We start from the raw sequence: 19,738 nt of genomic DNA, 5'->3' as shown, positions 1-19,738 counted from the left end.
TCCAAACTATTGGAGTTTCAGCTTCAGCATCAGTCCTTCCAAAAGATATTCAGGATTGATTTCCTTTAGGATGGACTGGTTGCATCTCCTTGCAGTCCAAGGAACTCTTGAGAGTCTTCTCCAACACTACAGTTCAAAAGCACCAATTCTTCAGCACTCAGCTTTCATTATAGTACAACTCTCACATCCATACATGACTACTGGAAAAACTATAGCTTTGACTAGACAGGCCTCTGTTGGTAAAGTAACGTCTCTGCTTTTTAATATGCTGTCTAGGTTGGTCATAGCTTTTCTTCCAAGGAGCAAGTGTCTTTTAATTTCATGGCTGCAGTCACCATCTGCAGTGCTTTTGGAGCCCCCAAAATGAAGTCTCTCACTGCTTCCATTGTTTTCCCATTTATTTGTCATGAAGTGATGGGACCAGATGCCATGATCTTTGTTTTTTTGAATGTTGAGTTTTAAGCCGGCTTTTTCATTCTCCTCTTTCACTTTCATCAAGAGGCTCTTAGTTCCCCTTCACTTTCTGTCATAAGGATGGTATGATCTGCATATCTGATGTTACTGATATTTCTCCTGGCAATCTTGATTCTAGCTGGTGCTTCATCCAGCATTTCACATGATGTACTCTGCATATGAGCTAAATTAGCAGGGTGACAATATACAGCCTTGACATACTCCTTTCCCAATTTGGAACCAGTCTGTTGTTCTATGTCCGGTTCTAACTGTTGCTTCTTGACCTGCATATAGATTTCTCAGGAAATTCCAAACCACCTTACTGTGGTAAGAATTTTCCACAGTTTGTTGTAATCTAGAGTCAAAGGCTTGGCATAATCAATAAAGGTGAAGTAGATGTTTTTCTGTAATTCTCTTGCTTTTTCTATGATCCAAGAGATGTTGGCAATTTGATTTCTGGTTCCTCTGCCTTTTCTAAAACCAGTTTGAACATCTGGAAGTTCACGATTCATGTACTGTTGAAGCCTGGCTTGGAGAATTTTGAGCGTTACTTTACTAGTGTGTGTGATGAGTGCAATTGTGAATAGTTTGAACATTCTTTGTCATTGCCCTTCTTTGGGATTGGAATGAAAACTGACCTTTTTCAGTTCTGTGGGCACTGCTGAGTTTTCCAAATTTGCTGGCATACTGAGTGTAGCACTTTCATAGCATCATCTTTTAGGATTTGAAATATCAACTGGAATTCCACTGCCTCCACTAGCTTTGTTCACAGCGGTGCTTCCTAAGGCCTATGTGACCTTGCATTCCAGGATGAATGACTCTAGGTGAGTGATCACACCATCATGATTATCTGGGTCATGCAGATCTTTTTTGTACAGTTCTTCTGTGTATTCTTGCCACCTCTTCTTAATGTCTTCTGCTTCTGTTAGCTCCATACCGTTTCTGTCCTTTATGTGTCCTTCTTTGCATGAAATGTTCCCTTGGTGTCTCTCATTTTCTTGAAGAGATCTCTAGTCTTTCCCATTCTATTGTTTTCCTCTATTTCTTTGCACTGATCACTGAGGGAGGCTTTCTTATCTCTCCTTGCTATTCTTTGGAACTCTGCATTCAGATGCTTATATCTTTCCTTTTCTCCTTTGCCTTTAGCTTGTCTTCTTTTCTCTCCCTAGACAACCATTTTGCCTTTTTGCATTTCTTTTTCTTGGAGATGGTCTTGATCACTGCCTCCTGTACAATGTCACAAACCTCCATCCATAGTTCTTCAGGCACTCTGTCTATCAGATCTAGTCCCTTGAATCTATTTGTCACTTCCACTGTATAATCATAAGGAATTTGATTTAGGTCATACCTGAATGGTCTAGTGGTTTTCTCTACTTTTTTCAATTTAAGTCTGAATTTGGCAATAAGGAGCTCATGATCTGAGCCATAGTCTGTTGCCACTCTTGTTTTTGCTGACTGTATAGAGCTTCTCCATCTTTGGCTGCAAAGAACGTAATCAATGTGATTTTGGTGTTGACCATCTGGTGATGTCCATGTGTAGAGTCTTCTCTCGTGTTATTGGAAGGGGGTGTTTGCTCTGACCAGTGCATTCTCTGGCCAAAACTCTGTTAGCCTTTGCCCTGCTTCATTTTTGTACTCCAAGGCCAAATTTGCCTATACTCCAGGTATCTCTTGACTTCCTACTTTTGCATTCCAGTCCCTTATAATGAAAAGGACATCTTTTGGGGTGTTAGTTCTAGAAAGTCTTGTAGGTCTTCATAGAACTGTTCAACTTCAGCTTCTTCAGCATTACTGGTCAGAGCATAGACTTGGATTACTGTGATATTGAATGGTTTGCCTTGGAAATGAGCAGAGATCATTCTACCATTTTTGAGGTTTACCCAAGTACTGAATTTTGGACTTTTTTGTTGACTATGATGGCTACTCCATTTCTTTTAAGGGATTCTTGCCCACAGTAGTAGATATAATGGTCATCTGAGTTAAATTCGCCCATTCTAGTCCATTTTAGTTTACTGGTTCTTAAAATGTCAGTGTTCACTCTTGCCATCTCCTGTTTGACTTCCAATTTGCCTTCATTCATGGACCTAACATTCCAGGTTCCTATGCAGTATTGCTCTTTACAGCATCAGACTTTACTTCCATCACCAATCACATCCACACCTGGGTGCTGTTTTCGCTTTGGCTCTGTCTCTTCAGTCTTTCTGGAGTTATTTCTCCGGTGATCTCCAGTAGCATATTGAACACCTACTGCCCTGGGGAGCTCATCTTTCAGTGTCCTATCTTTCTGCCTTTTCATACTGTTCATGGAGTTATCAAGGCAAGAATTCTGGAGTGGTTTGCCATTCCCTTCTTTAGTGGACCACGTTTTGTCAGAACTCTCCACCACGACCCATCTGTATTCGGTGGCCCTACAAGGCATGGCTCATAGTTTCATTAAGTTAGACAAGGCTGTGATCAGTTTGATTAGCTTTCTGTGATTGGGGTTTTCTAGTTATACTCTCTGGTTACATCATTTTCTTCTTAGAGTAGACCCTGGTAACAGCTAGGCCATGGGCTAAAACACCTGATCCTTTTTAGGAGAAAGGACTAGTGGTCAGGAAAGCAAGCTGAGATTCTGATCGTAATTCATGGTGTGACTCGGTTCACCAACTCACACAGGGAAAACAACATTCCTAGATTCCTGAGCTATCATGAAGATAAAATGAAAATGCAGACCTGGTGTGTTTGCAGTTTGAAAGTGCTATATAAAAGTAAGAGGTTTCTATTGTTTATTTCTATCTAAATTTTTTTCTTCTTGTGTCTCACCCAACTTCCTTTGGCCAGCCAAGATGCTATATCCAGAATCTGACTCTTGTTTGCTTTACGCATCTACACATTTATCTACTCTTTGCTTCTCACTAGTTCTTCTTCCAGACAAGCCATGACTTAGGCCTCTTGCTACTTTCAATTACTTAGAAAAACATTCTCCAGCTTTCCACCTAGCATGATGGCTGAAGCATTGATCTGTCAGCTAGATTAGTGAGGTGCCCTCAAGAGGGAAAACGTCAAGCTTGCTTGCATTCTTGGTTTACACACATCTCACTTTCTAAATGCAAAGTGGCACCATGCACAGACCTCTTGTCTGGGAATGGCTCTAAGACTCCCCAGACAGTGAACTGGGCAGCCCTGAACAGGAGTCAGGCATTCCATGCATCTTCAGAGAACTAACCTTACAGACTTTGAAGGCTCCAAACTATCTCAATGGTTCTGGGCCTGAGTCTTGTAACAATTTCTTGACCACTATCTGCTACCCACGTCTCGCCCCCCACCACTGTGAGTCAGAGTTCTCTGCAAACTAAGCACCCAGCACTTCCTGTGGATGGAGAAGATATAAGGGTGAGAAGGTAGGGAGAGAAGGGGGGGATGGTTGGAAAAGTCATTAGTATTCTATCGTGATATCAAACCCAAGGCAGGCAGTCATTCCCTAGAATCTGCAAACAACTCTCTGCTAAAAGTTTGCTTGAATTCTCTCAAGCTGGCGTTTTAATCCCTCTTTGAAGAGGCTGTTGAATATGGTGTGGGTTAGCCAAGTAGGAAGTTGAGGGGGATCTCCTCTTCTCTACCCAGCCTCAAAACGAAAGACAGATGGGAGAGGGTACTGCCCCTGTGCATTTATAAGGCAGCTGTGACCGAAATAAAATATATTCCTTCTCCTCCCTTCTAAACCAAACAGTAGTTTGTCAAAAGGATGGGTAAGAAGAAAAGTGACAATTTTCCTTTATGTTAATAAATTACTTTGGCCTAAAAAACATTAATCAATTTCTGTCCAAAGGACACAGGGTTCTCTATACTCTTTTATTTGCCTGGCCTTGAAAAGAAAGTCACTTTCAATCCCCTTTAAATTGTCATGACTAGTGGGGGCATCTGCGGAGCTCCCTAAGTCCCAGTGATTATAATGGAACCCTGTAGTGTTTCCATAGAAATATAAAGAGTGTATTCTTCCCTGAACGTACATGGCGGGGTAGAGGGGAGCGGGTGAAGACTGATGTTTCTGGCAAGGTATACAATTACTGAAGGGCCAGAGGCACGAGTGAGGAGGTGAGGCATTCACTCCCTGAGACAGGAAGACAAAAGACTTGGTGGAGTGGGCAGAGACCCCATTCTACATGAGGACACTCCCCCTGTTATTGTCCCCCTCTGTACAGCTACCTGGTAAGGTCGCTTCAGAAGCTCTATTTTCATCTGGGTCTTAGAAAGAAAAGCAATTTGCCCAAGGTCACCTAGCCAGTAAGTGGCACTGCCTCCGTTCAAACCCAGGAGAATTCCACGCAAGAGCCCTTTCTCTGAGCTCTCCAGTGTGCTGTGCTTTACCTTGTGAGCTGAGATAGACTTCACATTCTGTCTCCTGGCTCTTCCGTTTCCAGGCCTGCCAGTTCTAGACACATTTGAACATACCCAGAGCAATTGTTTTTTCCTAATCAGTACTAGGACACTGCTATGAGTCTTGACACACTCGGGTGCTTTGTTTTGGCTGTTTGTGGCTTGAATTAAGAAGTCAGAGAAATGTCACATATAAGGAGAAGAAGGAAGCTGGTTTGTATGTTCATATAATTTGGTAGAGATATATGGATGAAGAGCTGGAGAGCAGGGGTTGTTGAGATATATACAAGACAGTTTTTAAAGCAATTGTTAGTTTAATCACCTGTATCATACACTGGGAAGCTACAGCCAGCCTCTCTCTATCTCACTGTTGTGTCCCTATAACTGAGCAGTGTCAGGCCTAAAACAGGATGGATGGCTGAACGCATGGATAGATGGAAGAATGGATGGGTGGATGATCGGATGGCTGGCTAGATGAATGAACAGATGACTGCATGGATGGACGGATGGTTGAATAAATGGATGGTTAGATGGCTGGCTGACTGGATGGATAGAGGAATGGTTTGATGCACAGATGGATGGATGATGGATGTTAAGATGATGGGTGGATGGCATTTCCTATCTCTAAAAGCTGAGGAAATTCCTAGAATGAGCAGAGGGTGCCTACTTTCTTTGGCTCTATCCCATGTGCTAGACGGAAGGTAATTTTCTGCCTTGTGGAAAGAGGCAGGGTTGTTTCAGGAGTCAGGAGAACTGAATGTGGATGTTCTCTGTATGTGAATTAATACAAGAGAGGGTGAGAATCAGGGTTTGCAATTGATTGTTTTGGATTCCTTCCTTAAAGCAACATGAGGTTGCCAGAGACAATGCTTCCCCAGCCTCTGAACCCATCTCCTTAAATTTCAGCTGGGGAGAGGGAGCTGTGGGGAGTGGCGACAGAAGCCTACCCCAGCTTCAGGAGCAACAAGGCTGCATCCTGGGCAGTACATCCTGGAAGTGGGAGCTTTAGCGTGTCTCTATGGATACTTCTCTTCACTGACCTGGCAAAATTCTGAGCTTTGGTTAGAAGATCTCTAATGGACATGGATTGGGGTAGACTCCGGGAGTTGGTGATGGACAGGGAGGCCTGGTGTGCTGCGATTCATGGGGTAGCAAAGAGTCAGACACAACTGAGCAACTGAACTGAACTGAACTGAATAGCTCTTGATATTGGCTAGCATTTACTAAGGACACAGAGTCACTAGTTACCAGTGTGAAGAGGCCAGGGATAATGCCTGTCTGTCTGACTGTTTAATATTCCACTTCTGGTACCTAACCGAGGGCCTGGTGCATGAGAGATACTCAATAAATGTTTGTTGAGTGACTAGCTGAATATTAGATGTTTGTTGGTATCGACCTCTGAACTGAGTGTTGTATGTGCATTCTACTGTTTATACATCACTGGGATGAGTAGTATCATGCTTATTCTTCAGTTGAGGAGACTTCGGCTTGAATATGAGAAATGACTCTGCCACGATCTCACAGTTAATCAGTCATGGAGCTTTGCTTAGAAAAACACAGCCCGTGTTACACATCCATTCTATAAATCACACATCCATGAGGATGTCCCTATAGAGGAGACCAGGGAGGAGCAGAAAGTGAAAGGATGTAAGCTGAAGAGAGAAAACCTGGAGGAAGCTTATCAAATATACAGAAATAATCAAACACCCACCCCTGATGGTCCCTGAGCGTGGTTGTTAAGCCCCTACTACTGTCATTAATGTTGTTACCATTAATATATTATATCTGGCTCTTGGCTTTGCTTCTTTACTTAACAGTGAGTCCTGGGTAGCCTTACGCTTGTGCTGACTTCATACTATTCCTTAATGCAGACATATTTAAATATCCCCCTTTAGTGGGCATCTCCTGACAGCCACTTCTCTTTGTGTTACTTTAAGTGTACATGTTGGAGTCACTAGCGTACAGACCGCATGGTCTCATCTGCACACAGGTCTGCGAGGTAAGCGTGACACCGCTGGGGACCAGGGTCCTCAGGGCTGAGAGAGTCGGAGGCTGAAGAGCCGAAGCTCTGGCTTGGATGGGTGATCAGGCTCCCCCTGGCCTTTGAGGGCCTGAGAATCAGGCCCGTGGCATCAGGGATGGTCAGCCTGTCTTGTAAGTCTGGCTCAGGCTTCTCAGAGCCAGCAGAGCCGGGCCACAGAGCCTGACTCCTGCAGACAACTCTGCAGACGGTGTATGGGCTGCCTCTGCCCTAACTGTCTAGGAGACTTACCTACGGAGGAGCTGCCAGAGCCAGAATGCTTGCGAGAAGGCTCTTAAGCTTGTAGCTGTGTTTGTTGCCTGGTTTCATGCTAGAACTCTCAGAGGGCCCAGAGATGAGGAGCCAGCGTGGGAGTGTGTGTGTGGGGGGGTGGGGGGGAGTGCAGAGTCGCAGAGATGGTGCGTTCTCCTTGTTTAGCAAGGAGGAGAAGGAAAGGTCTCACCCAGAAGAGGAGAAACCCCGTGCTGGCTTGTCAAGTAGCAGATGGGTCAAAGCCTCCTACCCAGCAAGGGCTGGAAAGGGGCTGTCACTAGACAGACACTGAGCGGGTCCTCTACGCCCACATCACCTCCTAGAGACCCAGGACCAGAGTAAGTGCTGCCGAAAAGGCACATCGTCATTGTCACATGTGAGTAACAAAGTCCCCAAATAGCACCTTGTCACTGGACACCCCAAGGTGGCTTACTGTCTTCCAGGCACTGCTCTCAATTCTTCCTGTACTAACTTAACTAACATAGATTCGTTGTTGTCCAATCACCAAGTCATGCCCAACTCTTTGTGACCCCATGGACTGCAGCACACCAGGCTTCTCTGTCCCTCACTATACATGTATTTATTCCAAAAAAAGCCTTTGAGTCAGGGGCCATTATTAGATCCATTTTATGGGTAAGGAAACTGAGTTGTTAGTTTTATCACATATTTCTCTGTATTACTTAAACGTTGTTATTATGAGGTAGTTTTATGGATAAAGTGTATGTAAACATAATGAACAATCAGAAGCATTAAATAAATGTCAGAGAGAGGTTGGAACAACTTTAACTGGCCATCTACTATTAGGGTGCCATGTTATGTGCTTCATTTAAACTTAGAAACATCCCTAAGAGGAAGGTATTACACATGCCAATTCCATCAATGGGAAACTGGAGATTCACAGAGACTGCACAGTTGCCCCAAGGTCACAGCCAGCAGGCACCTAAGCATCTGGGACTTGATCCCAAAGCCTGGGCTCTTCTCTGTCTGTTGGACACTTGGTGACATTCAATCAGTAAGTGCTGATTTGAATTTACTTTCCTTCCTTCCTCTCCATGTTTTTCAGTGTAGAATATGATTTCCGGCAGCAAGAAGGCAGGTTCCACGAAGTTCTACAGGGTCTGGAGGAAGCGGAGCTAGCTGAGGAGGCCTCTCCCCCGCCAAAGTCCCCAGCAGAGCCTCCAGTTCCCGAGAAACAGGACTTGAGGCGGAAAACCAAGAAGGTGAAGAAGAAGTGCTTCTGGTGGATCTGAGCTCCTGGGGACCATGCCCTCTGCCCTCCCCGATGTGGGGAACCATTACCCTCAGGCTTCCTCTACTTCCTAGCAAAGGCCCCAGGCTATCAGCCACTCGACCTGCAAAACCAGAATGACTTCTGGATGGTTTAGCTGCTGCTGGACGCCTGATCACAGTGTCACCTGAGTGTGTGCCCTGCTGGCTGAGAATTTCCTGGGCCTGAGTTAGCACCTGCCTAGCTTCCTGTCATATACCCTAGTGTTCAAATCTAGATTCCCACCAAGGGCAAAACCCCCATTGCACTCCCATACATCTCAGTGATGCTCAGCACTTCTTGCTCATCCTGGGTTTATCATGCCCAAGAACAGAAATAAAAATGTGGTGCATAGCAGTGAGACAGGGGAGGGTTCTAAGCAGATACCCAGAAAAAAATCACATATCTCAACTGGCAGTTTTCTAAAATATTGGCACTTGTGAGTACAACAGAAGAGAGCAGGGCATCACAATGCAAGGTCACCTGGTAGGTGGGGTCGTTTTCACTTTTGATTAGCCCCTTGATCCCAAAGCTAGGATCTGTCATCTCATGCTGTGTGCGCCTTAGAGCCTGTAGCAGAGTAAGGACACCACAGGGTGGAAGGGGCCTGCGAGTATGACCACCCTGCAGCTGTAGCTACTCCAGGGTGTACCTTAAATCGCCCTGCTTCTCAGCCTGGGGCCTGAGACTGCTTGGCAGATGGATGGGGTCTGGTTTGGGCTTGAACTTAAAGATTCCATAATTAATTTCCCTGCAACATTTACAGTCATGAAATCCAGCAGTCTGTCTGTCCATTTCATCTTACTAGAAACATAAATAAGACTAAGATAAAAAACACAGCATCGGTACTTGCCCATCTATCCTTGCAGCCTTGTAGATAAGTTCACAGTCTATTAATCTACATACTGTCCCTTCCTGGTGACCAGACCATGGTCACCTGATTGAAGAAGCAGGACTGGGGATGAGGACAGACTTTTTCCATCTTAGTATTAAACGCCTTTCCTTCCCAAAGTCTGAATTCCTTTAAAGTCTGGCTCATTCTTTTGATAAGACCCCCATACATGTGGGTCCAGTCAAACTTGCATGGCTGAGCAGACTACTGAAATAATATAATTAAGCAATTGCTAGTAAATGCTCTTGGGGATGAGGGGTGGGTTGGCAGGGCTCCTATTCCTTCTTGTTAAACTCTCTACCAGCTTGTGGTTGGATTGAGGCTGCCCAGAAAAGAGATGGTAAACTCAGTGAACATTCAGTGAAGAAGGCATTTCATAATCCCCTTTGCTAAAGACTGAGTGTCTGCGTTAGAGTCTTTGCAGAGTGAAGCACTCTGTGTGAACGTGGGATGTACATTCCCCACTGCAAATTGAGGCTAATTGAGCAAACCTCTCCGACAGTTTCACCTTCCCTGTCACTGCGCTGCAGTGCACAAAGCTATTTCAGTGCGAGTGAGAGGGAAATTTGGCAAGGAATCTCGGCTTGCACTATTTAAATCTGGGAATGTCATTCAAGATGTTCTTCTTCTGTTTCTAGCGTAATGTTTAAACCCACAAAATGAGACTGGAATACTTAACATGAAGTTAGAATTAAGACAAATACACTTGTCATACTTAAGAAGTCACATTTCAGTAAGATGTGCCACCACTGGCTAAAAGCCACGAGTCTATCTGTATCCACACAATCAACTCGCGGTTGGCCCCAACAACGGAAAAGAACAGCACAGAGGCTAATCCAATAAAGCTAAATCACTGGGGATCTCTTATATAATTCTATCTTGTAGTAGAGCTTCCATCTTAATTTGCTTTGCTTACACTAATTTTCAAATTAATTTATGTTCTTGGGCAGCACAATAGAATGGAAATAATCCTGTTCTCAGAATTAAGAGGCCCAGGCAACAGAGCAGTCTATTTCAACAACTCTTAGCAAATTGTGTAAATTTTCAGGGCCTGTTTATCCATTCTCAAGTGGAGACAGGAACACCTACTCTACTTGTTTTACAAGGTCTGTGTACATTCCAGCATCAGATGAGCAGAACCACTCAGAGCTGACCAGGATCACTTGCCAAAGTTAGCCTGTAATGAAGACGAGATGTCTGGGAACACAAAATGGATAATCCAACATTTAGATTACTAACAAGGGTATGCTGTCGTACACATATGTTGAGTTGGAGCCTCACATAAACCCTCAGTTGACTTAAATCATACTGCGGTCAGAATAAGTTGACCTTTCTAGAGAGAAAAATCAAGCGAGGCTGCGATGATTCTATACCAAAGCACAACACATTGCTCAGGCCACCAACCTGAAACTGGATACTCCGTCTCTTCTGAAAACTGAACATTTAAAATTTTGTTATGGGGGAAACAATTCAGTAAAACCTCCCTGCTAAACAAAAGTGATCATTTCTGTGTTAAAAAAAAAAAAGTATATGTATACCAAAACTCTATACTCATATACTCATGTGAAAATTGCTTCTTTGTAAAATATTATATAACCTCTACCATGATCTCTTACAGAAACGCTGTACTTGAGGTTGTCTGGTTTTATGGAGAGATATTAATTTAGCAAAAGTTACTTTTATAAAATTGAAAGGAAAAAGACTGATACATCAGCTTAAGTTGCAGGAGTTTATGTAGCTGCTTTCTCTGTAGTTAAGAAAATGTGTACTCACTATACTTGGAACTTAATACCAGCTCATCTACAGAGCACCTTCTTAAAGACTGTACTAATGTAAGGTTTTGTAAATTTCTAAACTGTTTTAAATGGGATATTATCTTTTGCAATAAACTTACATATTTTTCCTAGGTTTTAAGACTTCATTACTAGCTTGGGTTAATTTGGGTTATAAAATTTAAATTTAAGAAGGATGTCTCCATGGTTGTAATGACAGGGATTGTTGTTGTTGAGTCGTTAAGTCAAGTCTGACTCTTTTGTGACCCCATGAGCTGCAGCCCACCAGGCTCCTGTGTCCATGGGATTTCCTGGCCAAGAATCCTGGAATGGGTTGCTATTTCCTTCTCCAGAGGATCTTCCCAACCCAGGGATCAAACCTGCACCTCCTGCAATGGCAAGCAGATTCTTTACCACTGAGCCACCAGGGAAGCCCAGTGGCAAGGATAGTTTTCACTATAATTGCTTCTATATGTTTCCCAGGGAAACAAATTAAAAAAAGAGCAGATTCAGAGCTTAGCATGGTGATGATCTGAAGGCCCACATGTCCTGGAAGCCAGGATGTGCTTCCCAGTGTCATTCGGATAGATTTTTTTTACTCATGATTTTTATCATTATTATACCCATATACCTGAAATATAATTTATTTAAGAATTTTTATTTAATTACTTTTCCCATAATTTTCTTCCGAAAAAGGCAGCTGTGTACCACCACCAAGAGAAAAACCATTACGATATTCCAAAAGTAAAAGTTGAAATCAAAATAATTTTTTAAAATCCTTGCTAGAGACTGTTGAGTGTCACTGGTGCTGAGCCTGAGACCAGCTCTCTTTGTTAAAAAGGGAGATTAGGAAATATTCAACATGTGTTAAAGCCAGTTTAACACAAAATGCATTTTCTACTTGACTAATCAGGATGTCTGAGAGAGAATTGAAAAGGAAACAACATTCCCATCATGTGATTTAATTCTTTTCCCTGTACTGTCTATGAGCCATCTAAAACCAGCCTGTTTACCAATTTGGGGGGAGGGTGGGGAACCTGGACATAGAATCAGCCATCTCAGGTTTGGTATTATTCTGCTAGGCTCTTTTTGCAGGATGACCTTGGGGAAAGTTAACTTCAGTGAGCAGCTGATTCCTTCTCTTATAATGCAGAACATCACCCTTGCCTGACAAGGGTGTCTGGCAATTAAGTGGGAGAAAACCTCGAGCATCATGGAAAGCACACTATATGAGCTCAATAAATGTGTTTTTATCCTTTTGTTGCTTGAAATAAAGCAGAGGAGAGGAGGAAAGATGTCTTTCTGGGAATGCAATGGGTTTTCAGAAATAGTTTAAGGTTTTCTCAGGGCGAAGAGTGGTGTTAATAAGGAATAATCTCTTCCTGGCCTCATTAAAACCTGAAATCATGACGATGGATGTTAAGTAACAAATCTTTGCTGGGTCAGAAGGATACACAAGCCTATCTAATGCACCATATCCAACGCCTTCTGGGGGATGAAGGACTCTCGCAACGTTGACTCAAATCCCCCGGAGGTAAAGGACACTGCAAGAGCTGGGTCTCTGCCATGTGCATCATGAGGCAACTAAGAAAGGCTAGATGGCGTGTCCAAGGATGCGTGGCCGTCACGAGGGAAGCCAGTGCCGGGAGCAGCGTGGTGGGCGGACGCCGTGTGTGATGGTCTGCCACACACCGGGGCCCAGCACAGTTCCAGGAACCACCAGCGCTAGCGCAGGGTAGTCTCTCTCTTAGCTGAGCAGAGGCCTCAGTACAGCCTTTGCTCAAAAAGGCTCTCATTTTAAGCACCTCAAGGCAATTTGCTATATGCTAAGAACATATTGCTCTTTTTGAGTTCCAAGAAACATTGGTGTTTTGTGATCATTGTGCCCATCAAGCATAGCTTGCAATAAAGAGAGTCGGAAGATGAATCCTCACCCAAAGCTGTTTGCCTTTGGTGCAAACCGTGTTTGATTGGCTTCTCGCTGATAACCTCTTCATCCTGACTTCATCCCCATTTTCATTCTACCAGTTTACAGCCTGAATTCCTACTGCTCACCTCTACCACCCCAGCTCCTGAGGTTTCCCAAATATGTGATTGCTTCCCTCTCTTCCAGGATCCTCAGCCTCTAAAGAACCACCTAGAATCTGGTTTGCTCACTGCCAGGCTAAGCGAGGTCCCAAGGTAAGAGCGCATCTCCACTGCTGCAAACCCCCTTCATCTCTCAGCCTCCACGAAGGCATGCCATGTGGCCTTCCCTGTGCACGCCAGTCCCGTCTGTCGCACAGCAACGGAAGCAGTCACTGCTGAATTCACCTCTGGCCCGGGCCACGCCCTCGCTGTCACAGTCTGGCTTCCTGATAAACGTGGGAAGTAAGACTAGGTCTGCGGCTGTGACCCAGGAGGCCCCACCCGGCTCTGCTGCGGAAGTTCTCATCACAGGCCCTTTCTCTCTCTGCTCCAGAGTGACACTGAGCCACCTTCGTTCCTCAGGACCACCACGCTAACACTCCTAAAGGCTCTATGCACACTTTTCCTTCAGCCTATAATAATTCCCACAGCGCCCCCACCTCCCCGAGTTTCCAGCTCTGCTGGGGTTTCCCAGGTAAGGCTTTCCAAGACCACTACCACCACCACCCCGGATCATACTAAATATCCCTCTTACACACACACTTGGCACCAGGGACCCTTCCATCAAAGTCCTAGGCACCGTTGGCCTTGAACATATATTATGTCATTCTTTGATGAATGTATTTCTCTTATCTGTCTGATTATCTTCCTAAGGTAAGAATTCTGCCTAGTTTTGCTCACCTTTCTATCTCCAGCACACAGCACAATGGGATTCAAATATGTGTTGCAGGGATAAATTAAAGAATGAATTTGATTTCATGGAGAGACAGGAAGAAATGATTCCCAGTTTTTCCTCTCGTTAATGTATAGGCTCTGGGCTTCCCTGGTGGCCCCGCGGCAAATAATTCACCTGCCAGTGCAGGAAAGGCAAGAGACACCTGTCCAACCCCTGGGATGGGAAGATCCCCTGGAGTAGGAACTGGCAGCCCATGCAAGTATTCTTACTTGGAAAATTGCATGGACAAAGAAGCCTGGCGGGCTACAGTCCCTGGGTTGCAGAGTCAGACATGACTGAATGCACGTGAACAGCCTCTATCTGTGCTCTCGGCAGCATCCAGCCTTCCACTGACGGGGCCTTCAGGAGCTAACGTGGCCAGGGCTTCTAATTCCACTGTAGTCTTCACGGCATTCATGACCCAGGAGCACCAAGCCACTGCCATCCCCCCTCACCACGTCTATCTTGAATATGGACAGCCCAGTTGAACCTTGTTTCAGAACAAATTGTCATCATAATTAAATCCCAGTGCATTTTGCACCTTTTACCAAGATACTGCCTTACTGTATGAAGGAGAAAATTAGTTTTGAAATTAAAGCAGATTGTTAACTATTTTTGCTGTAATATTTCCATTAAAATGCCAGAATTTATTACATGTGACCTAGTCCATTTCAGACAAAATGCAATTTAAAGGAGACAGGATCAGCGTAACTAAAGGAGCATTAGGGGCAGAGCATTTTGTCTTGGCTTAAACCACAACTAAAATGAAAAGACAATAAGCATCACACCAAAGGATTATTTGCTCCAGAGAAAATAAAAGCTTTATTATCACGAACGGCCTTCACAAACTCTCAGAATCCATAACTATGGTATATTAAATTTCACTCCAGTAAAACCCACATTTTTTTCTCCAGGAAAAAACACAACATACGGTTCTTAAATCTTCAGCCAAAACTCACTGACCTCACATCTGTGCCTGGGCCTGGTTTCCCGGGTGGCACACGCAGTGCTGTGATACCCTGGTCATGCTGACAGAAGGGCCTTCCTCCTCCCGAGCCAAACGGGCTGCGTCATTTTAACTGCTGAAACCACGGAACCAGGAGGGGTTCACATAGCTCTTCCCCGACACCCCCAGCACAGCGAGCCCCACTGAACCTAATCCCACATGCCGAGCTCCCATATAGGTGATGGATGAGCAAAGTCAATTGTTGTCCTTGTTTTTTGTTTGCTTATTTGTTTCAAGGTAAAAACAATATGCTTTCTGTAATTAGGGATCAAAGAGAGCAAGATCAAAGCTATGCAAAGCATCAGCATTTGCAAACTCAGTTCGCTGACCTGACTGGGTTTCTTGGAACTGATCCTTCCTTCTTTGCCACTACTACACAGTCATCAGCTCCAAGGAAACTTCTCACATGAGCCTCAGTTCATAATCACTTTTTTCCAATAAACAGTTATAGATTCCCTTCTCTGTGCCAGGCAAGAAAATTACAGACACAGCCCTGGCCCGAGAGAGCTTCTCATGGTCTGGTCCAGTGCGGGGTGGGTAGGGATTCCAACAATAAGCCCATGTCCTTTTCTGATTTACTACCTGAGGGACGGTCATGCCCCCTCTTCCTTTTGACCTTCTGAATGCTGTCCTTTTTATTCTTTTGTGATGATTATCTGTCTTGAATTATAGTTAGTTCTAGTTTTTGCCTGCTTACCCCACTTTATGTAACATCATGAGAGTAGGAATTGCTTTTCTTTCCTTGTAAAGGACGTCTTAAGTCCAAGACGTCTTTGCTTAATTGAACTTCCCTGGTGGTCCACTGGCTAAGACTTCACCTTCTGATGCAGAGGGTGTGGGTTTGATCCCTGGTCAGGGAGCTAAGATTCTACATGCCTTGTGGCCATAAAATGATATTGTAACAAATTTGATAAAGAATTTAAGAATGGCTCACATTAAAAAAAAAAATTAAAACAGAAAAAGAAACTAAAGACTTCAACATTATCAAACCCTTGTCTCTTCCATATAAGCCAACACACTGGTCTTCAAAGTTTCTTACAGTTTTCCAGCTCCTTTGGATCTAGTCTCCTCCCAGCTGCCTGGGACTCCCTCTCAGACGTGCATCTGGCCATGCCATTCCCAGTTTTTCTATCTGCACCCCACCACCATCCAGAGCATAAGACTCCTCCCACAGGAACAAGGTTCTCCCCAGTCTGACTCCAACCTAGTATGTTCAGCCTAACTTCCTCCCACTCCACTTGACTCATCTCCTCGTGTGTTAAGTCGCTTCAGTTGTGTCCAGCTCTTTCTGACCCTGTGGACTGCAGCTCGCCAGGCTCCTCTGTTCATGGGGACTCTCCAGGCAAGAACACTGGAGTGGGTTGCCATGCCCTCCTCCAGGGGGTCTTCCCGACCCAGGGATGGAAGCCGCGCCTCTTATGTCTCCTGCCCTCGCAGGTGGCTTCTGTACCACTAGCTCCACCGGGGAAGCCCACTCGCCTCCTTGATACCTTCTAAAGCACATCAGAGAATACGACATGTCAGTGGCTTAGCTCATGCTGTTCCCTCCACCTGAGACACGGTTCCACTTTACCTGTTTACCATGGGAAGTAACTTCCATTTGGGAGAATGAATGAATAGTAGCCATATCACTACTAATCACGGTAATAAAGGCTCTGGTTTCTTGAAGTTACAAGGCGCTATTATAAAATGTTTGCTTTCATTATCTTATATCTTCTCCAAAAAATTACCGTCAGGTAGGTCAATGATTACTCCTGTTTCCCAGAAGAATAATCAAGGCTTGGAGTGAATAAGGTGAAGAAGTAATTTGTTCAAGTCCAGAACTATGTGATGCTGAAAGCTGGAGTTCCTTCAAGGTCTGTCAAACTTGAGAGCTTGGGTTCTTAACTTCTATGCCAGACAGCAAGTCGCAATTTAAATGTCAACTCCTCTCTGCAACTTTTTCTGATCATTCCCCGCCCCTGCCGTGGGATTAGTCACTCTGTCCTCTGAGTACTTGTAGTGCTTTGACAGACTGTTGCGTATATTATCTGGACATTTCTTTTGTAAATCCCTTACACTCATCTCACCAGGGAGCAAAGTCCCAGGGGACAGGAATTGTCATCTGCATCCCTGAGACCCTCCAAGTGTTTAACACATTGCCTGAAAAGCTGTAAATGTTTCACGTTTGTTGAATGAATTTAGAGGGGAAAAAAAAAAAAAAGGAAACATTAAAAAGAGAAACAGTCCAGGCTGAAAAGACAGACCAGAACAAGACCAGGAGTCCTGACTTTAGCCCCTGATTTTCTGCACAATTTTGAACAAGTTCCTTCACCTCCATCCCCCCACCTCTGTTCAAAATAAAACCATCTGCCTTTCTGGATTCACAGGCTGGTTAGAAGAAAAAGTGAAATTATATACATGAAAATGTTTCAGTAAATTTGACTATCTCATTAATTCCTATTTTTAAAGAAATAGTGTTTGAGGGTGTTTTTTTCCCTGATTATAAAAGGAAAGCAAAATCATTTTAGAAAAAGTAAAACTGCAGAAATATACAAATCATGTGTCCTTTAAGCAGGAGATACCAATGTTACTTTAGCTTCAGAACAAGGTCCCTGGGTCTGGCCTCTAGGTGGTCCCGAGGCTCTGGTGAGGGGTCACATTCCACCCCTGCTTTACCATTCATGGCCCATGATGGCTTTCTTACTGCTGCTTTTTATATTTCTATAATCCTCTCAATAAATTTATATTTTAGAATTTCCTTACGTTAAAAAATTATCACAAATACATGATGGCTACATAAATTCATCACTGTGTGGATGCAGCGTGAGTCTAGGAAGATGGAACTGACTTCCCTGAAGTCACGGAGGAGGCCAGTGCCCTGGTAAAGACAACATAGCAGGGGACCCGCAGGGAAGCCTGCTTCACTTGCTGTGGTTCAACAGTACTTCTCTGTGAGCAGCTCCTGTCCCTCACAACATTCCCAGGCAAGGTGCCTCCATGATATTTTTCCTCCCTGTCTGGAATTCAAGACTTTGTGGCAGACATCTGGTGGCTGGTTTCATCTCAAGGTTGAGGGGTGGCTATGTTCACAACCCAGCTGTGGCAAATATTTTAAGTCAGGACCATAAAATAACTTGTAATCTGCCTCCTAACACTTGTGTCAAAGTAGGGAGAACGCTATAGCACAGAAGGGGGTGGGTGTGTGCTCAGACGTTCAGTTGTGTCTGACTCCTTGCAACCCAATGGACTTTAGCTTGCCAGGCTCCTCTGTCCTTGGGATTCTTCAGGCAAGAACACCGGGGTGGGTTGCCATGCCCTCCTCAAGCGGATCTTCCCAACCCAGAGATCCAACCCACATCTCTTATGTCTCTCGCACTGGCAGGTGGGTTCTTCACCACCAGTGCCACCTGGGAAGACTGTAGCACAGAAGGGGGAAACAATGGCTCCTATTTACTGAAGGCCTGCTATGTGTTCCATTCCGTGCTGCGAGCCTTAACACACATGTCCCAGTCCTCGCCATGGGACTGACAGGTGACCACCATTATCGGCCCCATTTCACCAGGGCTTCCCTGGTGACTCAGACAGCAAAGAATCTGCCTGCGATGCTGGAGACGCAGGTTCAGCATCGGGTTGGGAAGCTCCCCTGGAGAAGAGAATGACACTCCACTCCAGTATCCTGGCCTGGAGGAGTCCATGGACAGAGGGGCCTGGTGGGCAACAGTCCATGGGATTGCAAAGAGTCAGACATGACTGAGCAATGAACACAATAACACACAGCCTCATTTTACAGACAAGGAAACTGAGGACGCTGAACTGTCATGAGGAGACTTCTTAGCTATGAGATAAGGTCGCCTCACTCGCTGAGAAAAAGAGGACCAGTTCCCAGCCAGCAAAATCTTTCCAAACCCCATACCATGTGCCCCAAGCCCTACAGTCCTTAGAAAGCAACACTGGGTGTAAGGGTGCTCATCAGGGCCTAAATGGAAGACCTTCTAAAGTCTGCAAGGTTCGCCAAGGATGAGGTAAGACCAGCCTTGCTTCTAGCACCAGGAAATAGGATAGGAGATGGATAGGATAGGTAGAGTCTATCCTTTAAGAACGCACTTAAAAGCACTTATTCAAAATCAGATGGGGCCAGCTCCACTGACAGAGGCCAAAAGACACTGAGATATTTGCAGGCAATTTCATTAGGATAATGATACACTGGTTCTGCATTTCCTAGTACTCCCTGTACTGTTCCCAAACCTGGTCTCTGCCTCCCTCCCTCTGCGTGCTGCCAAGAGCAGCCCCTGGGATGGCCAGGGGAGGCCACAGCTCTTCCAGGTCTGAGCTCACCTGCCCTGCAGAACTGCAAGGCTCGTGTTACTGAGTCACGTGTGAAACCGTCAAGGCAGTAGCGTGTCTATTATCTAGAGGTGCTCTTACCTCCTGGCAGAGGTCTGTTCAATTGGGTGGACCAGAGAGAATGTAGTGGCTATTTTTAAAAATTTAGGAACTTTTGGTGCTTCTCTGGTAGTCCAGTGGTTAAGAATCCACTTGCCAATGCAGAGGGCAAGGGTTCGATCCCTGCTCCGGGAAGATCCCACATGCATCTAAGCCTGTGCACCACAGCTACGAAGCCTGAACACCCCAGAGTCTGTACTCCACAACAAGAGAAGCCGCCACAGTGAGGAGCCCCAGGCGCTGCAGCTAGAGGAAGCCCTCAGTGATGGAGACCTGGTGCCACCGAAAATAGAAATAAATAAAATTTAGGAAAAAGATCAGGAACTTCACAATTCCCATCATGTGACTTATCATGCAACAGAAGGAAGCTTTGGAAATGAGGCTGGATTTTAATGCTCCGGCCCTCAAATTTTAATTTGTCTAAAAGAA

General features: G+C 44.7%; 2 protein-coding genes across 3 annotated transcripts in view; one reads left to right on the top strand and one right to left on the bottom strand.

The window, feature by feature from the left end:
• INSYN2B (inhibitory synaptic factor family member 2B) overlaps nucleotides 1–11,170 on the top strand; it is a 126,700-nt gene extending 115,530 nt beyond the window's left edge. For both annotated transcript variants that reach the window (XM_042233649.2, XM_027979974.3), the window contains one exon: nucleotides 8,169–11,170. In XM_042233649.2, the coding sequence (XP_042089583.1) occupies nucleotides 8,169–8,355 (187 nt within the window). In that variant the 3' untranslated portion in view covers nucleotides 8,356–11,170. The remainder of the gene's footprint in view (nucleotides 1–8,168) is intronic.
• Nucleotides 1–19,738, bottom strand: part of DOCK2 (dedicator of cytokinesis 2) — a 473,410-nt gene that overhangs the window by 231,318 nt on the left and 222,354 nt on the right. The window lies entirely within an intron of this gene.

Source organism: Ovis aries, chromosome 16 (assembly GCF_016772045.2).
Source record: "Ovis aries strain OAR_USU_Benz2616 breed Rambouillet chromosome 16, ARS-UI_Ramb_v3.0, whole genome shotgun sequence".
In the NCBI taxonomy this organism is placed as follows: domain Eukaryota; kingdom Metazoa; phylum Chordata; class Mammalia; order Artiodactyla; family Bovidae; genus Ovis; species Ovis aries.
This window is presented reverse-complemented; position numbering and strand designations above follow the sequence as displayed.